The sequence below is a fragment of the Aplysia californica genome, unplaced genomic scaffold (assembly GCF_000002075.1).
Source record: "Aplysia californica isolate F4 #8 unplaced genomic scaffold, AplCal3.0 scaffold00013, whole genome shotgun sequence".
In the NCBI taxonomy this organism is placed as follows: domain Eukaryota; kingdom Metazoa; phylum Mollusca; class Gastropoda; order Aplysiida; family Aplysiidae; genus Aplysia; species Aplysia californica.
The window spans coordinates 741,224-754,461 of record NW_004797283.1 but is presented as its reverse complement, the minus strand read 5'-3'; the positions used below and the strand labels follow the sequence as shown (position 1 = coordinate 754,461).

Sequence of the window (13,238 nt, the reverse complement as noted above, 5' to 3'; positions counted from 1 at the left end):
GCTCTCTCTCTCTCTCTCTCTCTCTCTCTCTCTCTCTCTCACACACACACACACACACACACACACACACACACACACACACACCCACACACACACACACACACACACACACACGCTCGCTCACACACTCTTACACACGCTCGTAGACTCTCATGAAGCAGACCAGATACTGCGCATATCTCGTGAAATCATAAGAGCAACATACTAGACTAATGACATCTCAACACTCATTTATACAGTAACAAAGTGTGCCCCTGTTAGCTAAACCTTTTCCTTGAAGACACGGGAGCGGTTCTGGTCGTTCTCTAAATTCTAAGCAATACCCGCCCAATCAGAATAACATTAGCTGACGCGGGGTAGAAGAGAGGCTGAACCTCCTGGACAGCAAAAGCGCTCATCACAGGGTGCTTGTTTTGTAGGCCTTTTCGGCTGCTGCCAAGAAACCTGGTCTTGACTCCACAGCTTAGCGGAGTCATTATCGTCTGAACAACAGTTTGGGGTTTCCACGAAGAAAGGTCGTGGTTTGGGGTCTCAGTTAGTTAAAACACTCACTGAAACGATTAGTTTCTTTACTGAGGCCTATTTTAAAGCTTCGTGCTCTAAGATTATATTATTCGTATGTGTGTATATATATTTTTAAAAATTCACATTTGCCGTCGAGGTAGAGCGAGTGGCTGCGAGGTGCCACTGGTAGGCACTATATTTTTTCTTTCTTGACTCTGTTGTTTATGTCTATCAGTCTTGCATCTTCCTTCAGTATATGACCGTTATTGTATCAATGTGCTTTTCTTTACTCAAACTAAAAATCATAGCAGAAATGAAACAATCATTTTCTGTGCTTTCTCTTAGAAGTGCTGAACCACATTGCTGGAGACGACATAATTACGCTGTTTTGTGTCTTTCTGTGAGATATCTTCCTTTACATGTCCTCTAACGACAGAAATTAAGATAAGAGTAAGATATTTTTCGGAATTTAACCTTATCGCCACACTCGGAATCTTCACGCTTTGTTGGCCCTGCCCACATGTGGGTCGCCGTGACTTCTTAGGCCAAATGTCCATCAGAGCAAAAACTGCTCGATTTTTTAATTTTTTTTGTCGGGAGGGGGCGTTTCTGTTCTGTTTGCTTCCAGCATACGTGAAGAGGTCAAAGGATAAAGAACGCGAGATAGGAATATCAAACCAGGAATTTTTTTTTTTTAATTTAATCATAACACCGTTCGACTAAAACGTCGCATGCAGCATTTTAAGCGATCCGTCTTATGTCGTTTTGGTGGGCACATCCAACCGAAATTTCCATTAATTGCTAAAGTTTTAAAAATTCAATCAATTGCAAATACCGATTTCCCAAGAGACGGTTGATTTTTGGTCGGTTGGTTTCAGGTTTATTGGACTCGTAGGTTTACGGTAAAGACGCCTTTGACTGTTTTTAAGGATGATGGGTTATAATTTACTTTTACCGAAATGAAATTGTTACGCTTGTTAATTTACGTATTTTTGTACCTATATTTCTGATCACAAAAGAAAACCGCTCAAAAGACTGCTCCGCACTACTCGTTCATCGAAGAAACGAAGAGGAAAACGTAGTTCGTTGTTTTAGTAGGTGTTTTACGGCACTTGCAACACTATAAGGTCATATAAGTGCCGAAATTAGAGATGTTACAAAAAAGTACCAAAGCACACAAAAGAAGGAGGGAAGATAAGGACGATAGATCTATGATAGGAAAAAAGAAGCACACCAAACCAGAGCAAACGCCAACCGCAAACAAAAAACAGTTCGACAAGTACCCTGTAAAGACGTTTTTCGCCTCCGGTGTGTACTTCTGATGATAATGTACGAGGAACAGTATCTGGTCGGCAGGATGGTGGAGACTGGGTTCTAGGAAAACCACGGGAAGAACTGGGTTTGATAAGGAATGATAAGGAATGTACGGTTTTGTGCTTGTTCTTTCTGCCTGATTCTCTCTTTTTTGCCTCATTGTATCTATCTACCTATCTATCTATCTATCTATCTATCTATCTATCTATCTATCTATCTATCTATCTGTCTGTCTGTCTGTCTGTCTGTCTGTCTGTCTGTCTGTCTGTCTGTCTGTCTATCTATCTATCTATCAGATAGGATAAGTTAAGATACATCTTTATCGTTCAGATCCTGGCAGATTGATTTGGTGTTTCATCTCGCACACACATATAAATGACCAGTAGTATAAACAATATTAATGTTAAGCTAGATACATACTCAGTATTCTGATTGTAATTCAATGGTATTCTGATGCATACTCTAATCTATCTGTCTGTCTATCTATGTATCTATCTTTCTATCTATTTATCTATCTATCTATCTATCTATCTATCTATCTATATATATATATATATATATATATATATATATATATATATATATATATATATATATATATATATATATATCACCTTTCACCTCCTTTCCCGGCCTCAAGCAATGTTCTGTCGTCTGCTTTCGTCTCCACTTTCTGCTCCCACCCCCACACCTCCTCTGGGCCCCTACCTCTTTATGCATCCTTTCTACTGCTACTCCTTGGCTCCTTCTTACTACTGTCTTTCAGCCACACCCCTGATCTTATGGTAGGAAAGGTCTACACCTAGCCTTCTCGGACAAGTGCGAAAAATCTTGGAGGTCCCGTGTGCAAGTTGCGCCCGTTGAAGATCCGTTGGTGGTCCAAAATCGATAAGAAGAGTAGGCTTCGGCCGCCACCCGGGCAAAATTCAAAATTTCATACCAACTGAAAAACTGTTACTGTGTCCCGCGCGCTCATTTATGATCTTATGCAGTGTCGAGCTCCATAAAACACTTACCAAAAGAAGAAAAAAAAAGATTTAAAAAACACGGCAAAACAAAGCAATGAGTATCGATACCAAGGTCAAAACCATCGAGACGAGATATTCATTTAGCACAATCGCTTTTCCTCGGTCCTCCGAAGAGATGACATCAGAGAGAAGGGAAGTGTGATCATGGCATGTGCCGTGTTGTTTTTGTCGCCGTCCTCGTCGTTTCTAATCCTGTCGCTGTAGCTCCTGGAGCAGTTATAATTTGTTTCACACTTGTCCTGTCCAAAGCTGGGCTGAGCGTTCACGGGCAGACAGTAACTAAGCCCCGCTCGCAAACAGACGAATGATAAGCTTAGAGCCTTTATGAAATGCACGTGTTTCTGAAACATGTTTTGGGAAGATAATATTGTCCTTGGCCGATGGGCTTTCTTCTTTCCTTGACCGTTTTTACTGCGTCTTTCATGCTGGTGAAAGGGAAGGGGAAGAGAGAAAGAGACCGAGAGGGGGTAGGAGTGGACAAACAGACAGACAGAAAAAGAGAGTCGGGGAGAGAGGGCAGTTAGAAATAGATTATGGATGTTCAGAGACTAATGACATAAATGGAAGGAGATCTCTAAGAATAGTAACAGTGTAGAAAAGAAGAAAATGTGTTTTAGACATTGATTTCATCTATCTATCTATCTATCTATCTGCCTGTCTATCTATCTGTTTGATTTGGTGACTGTGGGTTGTTATCGTGCTTTTTTGTCTAGAAAACACTTCATTGGTATCTTCACCTTTACGCCTTTGATCTTATTATAATGATCATAATGATCTTCATTCTTTTCTTTTCTTTAAAACTTGTGCAACATTGTACTCTTTCTTTGGTTAATTCCTTTGATTTGGGTGCTATCTGTTGCTGTTATTGCTGTTATTTTTCCGGCTGCTGTTGTAGCTGTTTTCGGCTGTTCTTGGTCTTTGCGTTTACGTTCTGTGCCCAAGTTGGCGTTGTTTTTGTTGTCATTTTGATCTCAAAGTACATGGTCCAATGTCAGAACACGGGACTGAAACCTTGTCTACCTGTACGATCGAGAAAAATAATCTTGTCCTCATGCCATTTCAAACTTGTTTTCTTTTTCTTCAGCTTAATTCAGTTGTTAACATAACCCATGACGTGGCTTGGGTAGCCTAATGGTAAGGCTTCCGGATCCATATTCGTGAGAATGCGGGTTTGGGGGTTCGAGCCTCAGCTTGCTCCGACGTTTTCCTCCCGTGAAAGACATTTCTACATGAATTTCCTTATTTGGCTCTGTCCTTCCTTTCAAAGATTTCGGAGGTCCCACCTCTTAAATAACCTAATAGTGTTGATAGGAATGTTAAACCTATACCATTCTTACATTTCCTACCCCATGACTTCAGTCTCTCAGAGAGAGCACCGACTGACACGTTTTTTATTCCCGCTTGGAACCCTCACAAACGCCCTTTGCCTGTTTTGCTGAAGTGCATTCTTCCTCGATTCTTCTATCAACTTGAAATTTTGAAAGGGCTTCTTTGGCACGCTATGCTGAAGCCAGAGAGAACGAATGTATACCCGGAACATGCCTCTGCATCCTAGTTTCGATAGCCCTTTTTAACTTGACTCTCAATATTGTGTTTCGTCCAGAACTGACTACGAATATAAAATAGTTAAATGTGCCTTACTTCGATGCTTAAATGACGCAAGATAACATTAGCGCTTTTGTCTGTTTCTAGGCTATCGAATTTTTTGAGAGCACAGTTTTTCCTTCACCTTTCGTGCGGTGTTAGGTGTGTGTGTGTGTGTGTGGATTTTTTTGTTTGTTGTTGTTGTTGTTGTTGTTGTGGGGAGCGCTCTCCGATTCTTCCTCAACGCCATTCTCTCTGTCTGTCGTTTCTTTTTACATTTCTTATTGTTTGGCTGCTAGCTATGCGTTAGTGGCACCGCCCCCATCCCGACTCATTTTACCTGAGTGTGGTATAACCGTTAAACGGTTTCCATTGCGAACCCCGAAAACATCGCGGGAAAGAGTTGAGTTGAGTATCCCAGTCTTTCTGTAGGGATATAGTATTCCACACAGCCCGGATTTGACCTTAGGAAGCAGATTGAAGCAGCCCGGGACTAAAATTACATGTATTTGTATCGTGTCGATGGGGGCGTAGAAAATAATATACATTCAACACAGCTCATTCGTTGTTAATCCAACTCGGGGGTGTTTTTTCTCTGTGTGTGTGTGGGGGGGGGGGGGGGTGTTTTGTTTTGGGGGTTTTTTGTTAGGTTTTTTTTTTCGTTTATTGTTTTTTGTTGTGTTTTTTTTTTTTTTTGTTCAAACTAAAGCTAGCCCGTAAAAAAAAAATCACCCACCTCCCGTTGTTGTAACACTTTCAAAATTGGAGTTTATGTGAGCGGATTAGGTCATTCAGAACGCGCAAGTTGCTCACTAAGTGGTGAAAGTAGATTTTTAATTAGAATTATAATTGGACGAAAGAGTCTTCCTTTTATCTTTTTTTCTTTCTTTCACCATGCCCCTTTTTGATATTTTTAGCTTTTTAAAATTTTATAGTGTGTACTTTTTATTTTATTTTTATTATGTTTGTTCAAATGTGCTTCAAGAGATCGGGGAAATTTGTTGGAGCATTTTAGTTCAATTCGAGAAGACAGTGGTTTGTATTGCAATGAGATATTTTCACCCTGACTATTAATAGCACTTTTCTTTGATGGAACAACGTCTTTCATTCCACAAATCTGTAGTAAATACTTCGGGTGCCTCGCTTTACAGATGTTTATGAGAGTAAAAGTCTTAGATTGCCGAAGAAAGCGGCCTTGGACAGTGTTGGAGCCTGACAGTGTTTATTATTGGAATCCGATCATCGCGTACGACGGGACGTAAGATCTTATTGAGGAGGTTGAATTTGTTGTATGTCGCTCCGCTCCCACTGATTATATCGATTATACCACATGGTCTGTCCAGTAAATTCGCCCCCATAATAGTAGGTTTGATCGTGAGTGTATCGAAATTCTTTGCTTGCCTCAGATTCGATTCGTCGCTTGGCTACGGTTCATAGTTTTAGTCGGTGGATTGAGATATCCCTGAACCGTTATGCTTTTTTCTCACGACATAATATTATGTCCTGGCTTGTCTTTTCTTTATTTTCGTCTGAAATTACGTATATTGTATTGGTAATTTTTTTCTACAACTGGTTGGAAAGAGCATTATGTACGCCTTTCCTAGTTTTGATGTGAGATTGAGACTATTTGTCAGTGTTGTTCGCTTCAAACCTGAACCTTGTGTGTATGTGTGTGTGTGTGTTCGTATAATATGTGTGTGTATGTCTGTGCGTGCGTGTGCGCGTGTGTGTGTCTGTGTGTGTTTATTTATGTTTGTGTATGTATTTGTTTGTACGTATTATTTCAATAGTTCACGTTTTGCTATGTATCTCTTCCCCAGGCATACGCGTTTCTATACCTCAACTCCATGTGCAACCCAATCATCTACGCGTTCCGCTCTCCTGCTTTCCGGGAGGGATACAAGGAGATTCTCTGTCAGACCCCCAGCTACGTCATCAGCGATGGTAGGCAGTCTTCTTATCTGCATGTACCTTTTAAGTTATAATCAGTCATTTCATTATGCAGTAATCGGATTAGATCTTTATTTTTTAATCAAATATAAGCTCAAGCAATCCTCGCGCTGTGGATTGGCCATTACTTGAATATTTCCCTAATCGCTTCAATGATTACTTGTGTTGTTTTTTTCCTAAATGTTGCTGGACGCTTTTGTATTGTGTAGGAACGCTAACAAAGAAACTTTTTTTTTTCGTTTTCCTAGAACTTAATTCTTGCTTTTTGTTTGTGTTCAGCATATTCCTGACGTTCACTCCATGTCGAAGCCCTGATGTCCTATTTACCCGGTGTATGCGACAGATTTGCTTTTTTAACACGTCATTCTGTCTTGGAAAGGTGCCAATGTCATATTGTATGAATTGTTGAATAATCCAGTCCAAGTTCAGATGTGTACATTCAGCGGTGAACGGTGTTTCCATACACATACTTACGTTTAAAAGAAGAATGTTTACCGGTTATACTTTTTAGAATGCCGGTTTTTGTGTTTTTGTTGGAATTTAATATGAGGCATTTGTTGAAATGTCTCTTTTTATCTTTCAGGGTCTATTAATGATTATTTTTGTCCTCCTATTTTATGCAAAAGTTTCTGAACGAAGAATTGTTCCGTTCTTTTACAGAGCTGTGTCCGAGTGACGTTTTACGTTAAGTAACAGTTACTTCTTCTAACAAGGTGTTTTTTGCGTTCAAAGAAATAATTTTAGATACTGGAAACCTCTCAGTTAGTCTGTCAGTATCCGTTGTGATGATGTCAGAAGCCTCGGACTGGCCTCAAACAGACTCAGGAGGGTTGCTTCAAGAAAGTATTTTAGGTTGTTTAGGTCACGTAAGAGATGAAAATAATCTCCAATCCAACAACTGAATGTCGTTCAGACTTTGACATCATACCCGGGCGGGACCCCTTTTTTAGACACGCTGTTTTATGACAAATTTAGAAGACCAAAGGATTGTATCTCAAAAGTACATATTTTCAGGAGAAGCAAGAAAATAGGGATGTACTTCGCTGTAATGCGTCACTAAATCAAAGTTTGTACATAAAAAATGGTTCACTCTTCTATTTGAGACTCTTGATTTCTTAAGATACTTTCTAGAAAATGCTGTGGGTATTTCAAATAATTGCTCGTTTTCTTGTACTTTTAGGGAGTGGCGTTTCTTGTACAGAAAAGTAGGAGCAGACACATTCATATAAATTATTTTTTTCTTTTTCAGAATCGAAACAAAATGTTATCATCCATGTTGGTCTTATTTATAGTTTTGTCGTTGTATTTTAGAAGCTTTTTTTTCTAGATTGAACTGTCTTGTTGAGCTTGTTGTTGAACACAATAGATTATTTCCCACGTATAATTCTTCTGCTATTCATATCACTTTAGGCCTGCCGTTTTGGTACAAATGGCGCACTTCTGCAAGCTACCATTTATGTCTGAATATTAAATATTTTTACCTTGAGATTAAAAGTTTTACCAAATTTTCCAGCATTATTTTAACCATGCTGTCTTAATCTGTCCATTCCGAAAGGGTTGCTTTGTTCCGGCGGTACCACTTTGAGTCATGGAGGTCCTTGAAACTAGATAAGGGCACGCCACGCTAAAATGCTAAACGCAGCCACACGAACAACTCATTCACAGTATGAGCGAATGGACGTAAACTTCTATTCAGTGCCAAATTACGTAGTGAACAGGACTGTTGTGGTTACCATGCTCACGGTTGAATTTTGGCTATATCGTTTTGCAGAACAATTGACCCTGTTAACCATGTTGGACTTCGTCTCGTACCTTTTAGCGTGGCCGTACCCGATAGTCTTCAGTTAACCAGTCGATTCACAAGGTGTCAAGTGGACACGCCATTAGCTAACATGTGTTATGTCGATCCACAGTCTGTCAAGTGAACAAGTCTCTGGCTGTTGGTCTCCTGATAAAGCAACTCCACTACTGATTTTTAAATTATTTTGTTTTGACGTTATCTTTGATGATGGCATAATTAAGTCTTATTATGTAAATGCTACCAGCGTCAGTTCTTTCTTCTGCTTTATTACACATTATGGACATAATATTAATGTTCACTCATTAATAAGTTGCTCCAACTCATCAAGAAGACGCCATCTATGGTGTATCGATTAGGTGCTTTGCAATCACACGCGGGAGATGTGTGGGGAGTATCTCCGACTTTCTGCTTGGACGTTTCATCCCTCTCAGCCCTGCCTGATTTGCCATGATAGGTTCAAAACAGCCCTCTTCCTAAATGATGTAATTAGTGTCGTTTAGGGCGGAAAGTTTCTACCATGTATAAGTTACCTCAGCCTTTAAAATATCTCGTATCTTTATTTTAAATCATCCTATTTTTTCCCTAGACTGGAACGCAAAACGTAGTGCTTAGTTTTTTTAGTAAGTCACCATGAACATATTTTACAAGTAAATATTATTTCCCAACTTGCGTTCTTTCCCATTGCTCCTTTGCTGATAAACAACGACATAGATCGAAGCTCACTAAGAAAATCGGAAAAGATGCCAGATTGGTGGAGATAAGCTTCCATTAAATGGCAGCTGTTAGCACCAAGTATGGTGCTTTTGAATGCTACCCCTTTCATTTTTTTATTATTTTTTTTGTGTGTCTTTGAATGTCAGAGAGTACAGATATGTTACCTTTTCAGATGATTCAACAATGCCACAGACTGATTTTACCAAGCATCATGTGTCTGTCTGTCTGTGTCTGACTGTCTCTCTGTCTGTCTGTCTGTCTGTCTGTCTGTCTGTCTGTCTGTCTGTCTGTCTGTCTGTCTGTCTGTCTGTTTGTCTGCCTGTCTGTCTGTCTGTCTGTCTGTCTCTCTCTCTCTCTCTCTCTCTCTCTCTCTCTCTCTCTCTCTCTCTCTCTGTCTCTGTCTCTGTCTCTCTCTCTCTCTCTCTCTCTCTCTCTGTCTGTCTGTCTCTCTCTCTCTCTCTCTCTCTCTCTCTCTCTCTCTCTCTCTCTCTCTCTCTCTCTCTCTCTCTCTTACTTCCCAGAATCTATTTGAAGAGACGGAATGTTTTCTTTTACGTACACCTAAACCAATAATTTACACTGGCTGTAGATGGCTAGGAAAGCCCATGACGCTTTCCATATATAATATTAAATGTCTATGCAGTCACGCGATTGACCATTGGGTGTCCACCCCACACTGCCACTGTCCACAGGCCCTATGGGGACATTCCGATGCCAGGCGTACACAGCGGCCCGTCCGCCGTACCCGCGATCTGTGTCCAGGTGATCACAGCATGCCCACCCCACCCCTCCCCTACACACTTGGCACTACGCCACCGCACGTGCAACGTAGAACGTGAAACAATAAATGTGTGGCCTTGGAAACGCATACGAAATTGGTTCTCGACGTATGTCATGATACCCCTGTGATAATGGATGTCTTTGAGAAAGTTCTCTCCTCAGGACGTTCAAGCAAAACTCCCCGAGTAGTGTTTCTCGAGCAACGAGATGTTTCCTCGTGAGGGGGCTGGATAGGGTTTGTCTAGGGCTCCTTGGTTCGAGATTTGGGCACTGTACGTCTTTTGGGTCTTGCTATTAAAATGGGCTCGGAATAAAATCCTCCAAGTGAGTTCCTTTTTCTTTTTGAAAATTGACAACTACTTATTCAGAACGAGTATGAAAAAGGGGACCAAATTGAAATGAGAATAGGAACGTAACATTCTGGACAACATTGCGAGTTTTCATTGTTCGAATCTTTTACGGAGTGTTCTTGAACTTGGATTTTTAGGGGGGGGGTGGTACATTCATGGTACTCTACTCGCCTGCCTCAGTCCAATCGGAGATGGAATTCAAATCAGAGGTGACTCCAGGTGACACAGGGGTTGACTCTAGGCGGCAAAAAGATGACTCAGTGTGACACTGGTGTGACTAAATGTGGCATAGAAGTGACACAGATAATGACTCAAGATGACACAGAGATGACCAGAGAAATACCCGTTTAGGATTACAGAGTCTTTCAACCCTCACCCTGCATGTATACATACTTGTCGGTTGAACTGGTTTCCAGACTCATTATCAGTCTGTCTGGGCTTCAATCTCCTGTGGAGTTGACGCTGTTTGTTATGCCCTTGTGAAAGACACTTTCCTCACAACGCCTATTGGTCAGCTGGAGACAGCTTCCTGTTTGTGAAGAGGTTGGAAAGGCGTTAGAATAAGGCATGGAGCAGGGGTGGCGGAAGATGTAATGAACTGATGTCTTGTTCAGAGCGGATGCTACATTGTCTCATTTACGTCTCACAGTAGAAATCTAGATATCCTTGTTTGTTGGTTGGGGAGGGTAAAGTATTTCCGGGATTTGAAAAAAAAAATTGGATTTTTTGGGGGGAAAAGGGGGGGGGGGCAAGGTAGACACCAAAAGAACTGCAATGATGTTTCTCTGATTGAAAAGCATTTTAATCAAATATCCTATTTGTAAAGGCTTGGAAGTTTTGCTTGATCGTTTTGAGAGCCTTAAGTTTTGATGTTATATAGGATTTTTAGAAGTTCCATGTCGTTGCATTCTGCTGAAAGATGCCGGATTGCCGCCTGAATATACGAGTAGAAAGTATTCATTTTACACTTCGTTGTCACTTTGGGATCCACTCTTCAAAGGTTCCATCTTTAAAATGTTTGTTTGGCATAGTCAAATTCAAACCCGTTTTCTAGCCTGATATTAAATGCTTTCCAGGTTTAAACATTTCCTGTGCACGCTGTTGCTCATTCTTGAGGACTGTCTTCAAAAAAATGTTTTCTCATATTTCCTTTATGGAACGCATTTGTGTCATCATATGAGGCAGAGATATATATTTTTTCGTATCCTGTCTTTCTTATGACTTTTTAAAAATTGCTAATCTGCCCACAAAGATTTTGTTTCCCTTTTCACTTTCGCCTTCTAGATGCATTATGTTGAACCTGTTTATCCCCACTCCCCCGTCCCCCTTGCCGCGGGATGTCATATTTTCCGTCCGTCAGAAAAATTCAAAACGTATTATTATCGTATTTACTCATGTTCTACGACTACAGATGCAATGTGTAAACAGTTTTACTTCATAGCAAGCAAAGAGTAGTAACACAATACTCACAAAAATAGAAACATTGCCTCATATTTCCGTTTCAATTTCGTCAAGCGGAAATTACGTTATTTACACGTACAGAATATTTCCGTTATCAGGTTTCCTTCCGTCTACGCGCACACTTACAAAGTGGGTGGTGGGGGGCGCTCTGTTGATTTGGTTTGCTTTTCCTTTCCTATCAAATATCTGTCATAATTATCTTTCCCTCTTTTCGTTGCATGCTACTCTCTTTTAACCCCTCTAATATTCAGCGCTTACATGACCCATGAGTGTTGTAAGTGCCGTTAAAATCTTACTATAACTAGAATTTAAACTCTCACTATCCCTTCGTGTTCCTGCCTATATACACGAAGAATTGTTTACCGATTGTTTCCACTGATACGCGTTATACGTCCAAGAAAAATGAAGAACGGACCTTGCCCTGACGTAAAGTGTAAAAGAGTATCTCGTTCATGCTCATCAATGGTACACACTGTATCCCGGACTAAAACCTTCAAAACCTTTTCCAAGCGCTGTTTCAGTGAACACCCATAAAACCCTTCCTTCTATTGTAATGCATAACGGGTGTAATTTTACTTAATGAATGAGTATGTAAGTAAATTACGTGTTAGTGTGGAGTATGTGCTTTAATCAGTGCCGTTGAGACTGAATGAGTGAGTCTGGGTGATTGGGTGAGAGAGGGGGGGGGGGGGGTGAGCGGGAGGAAGGGCGGTGAAGACATAGGGAGAGGTAGACGAGAGGTAAATGAAGAGAGGGCAGAAGATTGGAAGGACAGAGGATAATTATATAAAGATGTAGAGAGAGGATGAGACCGACAGTGAACAGTTGGAGGGAGCCACTGGTAGGCCCTACTTCTTTACTTTCCCTCTCTTGTTTCTGTCTGTCCGTCTTACTTTTTCCCAGTACTAAATGACCATATTGATGTGCGTCTCTTTACTCAAACAAACAAAATGAGACAGACAGACAGACAGACAGACAGACAGACATGAAAATGATTTTGACAAGAAGAAGAGAAATATTATTTCAAGACAAGAATTTGTTAATGATTTAAGAATAATATTGTAAAGAATTATTTCGTAAAAATGTTTAAGACGAGCAGTGGTATGAGATTGCGTAAGATGTGGGTTATTATTCAGTAGCTCGAGATGACTAACGACGCATTCGTTCATGTGTGCACTTTCTGTCCTTCATAATTAGCTCATTAACGGTAACGAGGATTCCTCCTGCTGGAGGCTTTCTAGGAGCTCATCCGTTCTTGGGTAGCTCGGTGTTTGTGCGCATGTCCAGACGGAAAACCAAGATGCTCGACAGGTGCGAGAAAACTCGGAAGGGAACAGGAAAATGAGAAAAATGGTCATTTAGTATACGTTCTGTACTGCTGGGTCATCCTAGACTGGGGAAAATCGTTGACTGCAGTGAAGGGGAAGACAGACAGACAGACAGACAGACAGAGGGGAAGAGAGACAGAGAGAGAAACAGAGGAAGACAGAAGGATTGAGAGAGAAGGAGAGGGGATAGAGAGATAGAGAGAGAATAAGAGGAGGGAGGGAGGGAGAGAGGAAGAGATAAGAGTGGAAACGAGAAAGAGAAGGAAGAGAAACTATTTTACTTAAAATTCGCTCGTCAGCATAAAAGAAATTTCATCACTGTTAATGCAATGACTATGTTTGTGCAAGGGTTGTTCACTTGCGGTTGTCGACTTTTCAAAAGTGATGTTAATGTGAAGGCCGCTTGTTAAGCGTTTCTCAGCTT

General features: G+C 40.7%; 1 protein-coding gene across 3 annotated transcripts in view; it reads left to right on the top strand.

Annotated features, from left to right (window-relative positions):
* Positions 1-13,238, top strand: part of LOC101846548 (melanopsin) — a 204,821-nt gene that overhangs the window by 159,346 nt on the left and 32,237 nt on the right. For all 3 annotated transcript variants that reach the window (XM_035970641.1, XM_005090136.3, XM_005090137.3), the window contains exon 5: positions 6,251-6,374. In XM_035970641.1, the coding sequence (XP_035826534.1) occupies positions 6,251-6,374 (124 nt within the window). The remainder of the gene's footprint in view (positions 1-6,250; positions 6,375-13,238) is intronic.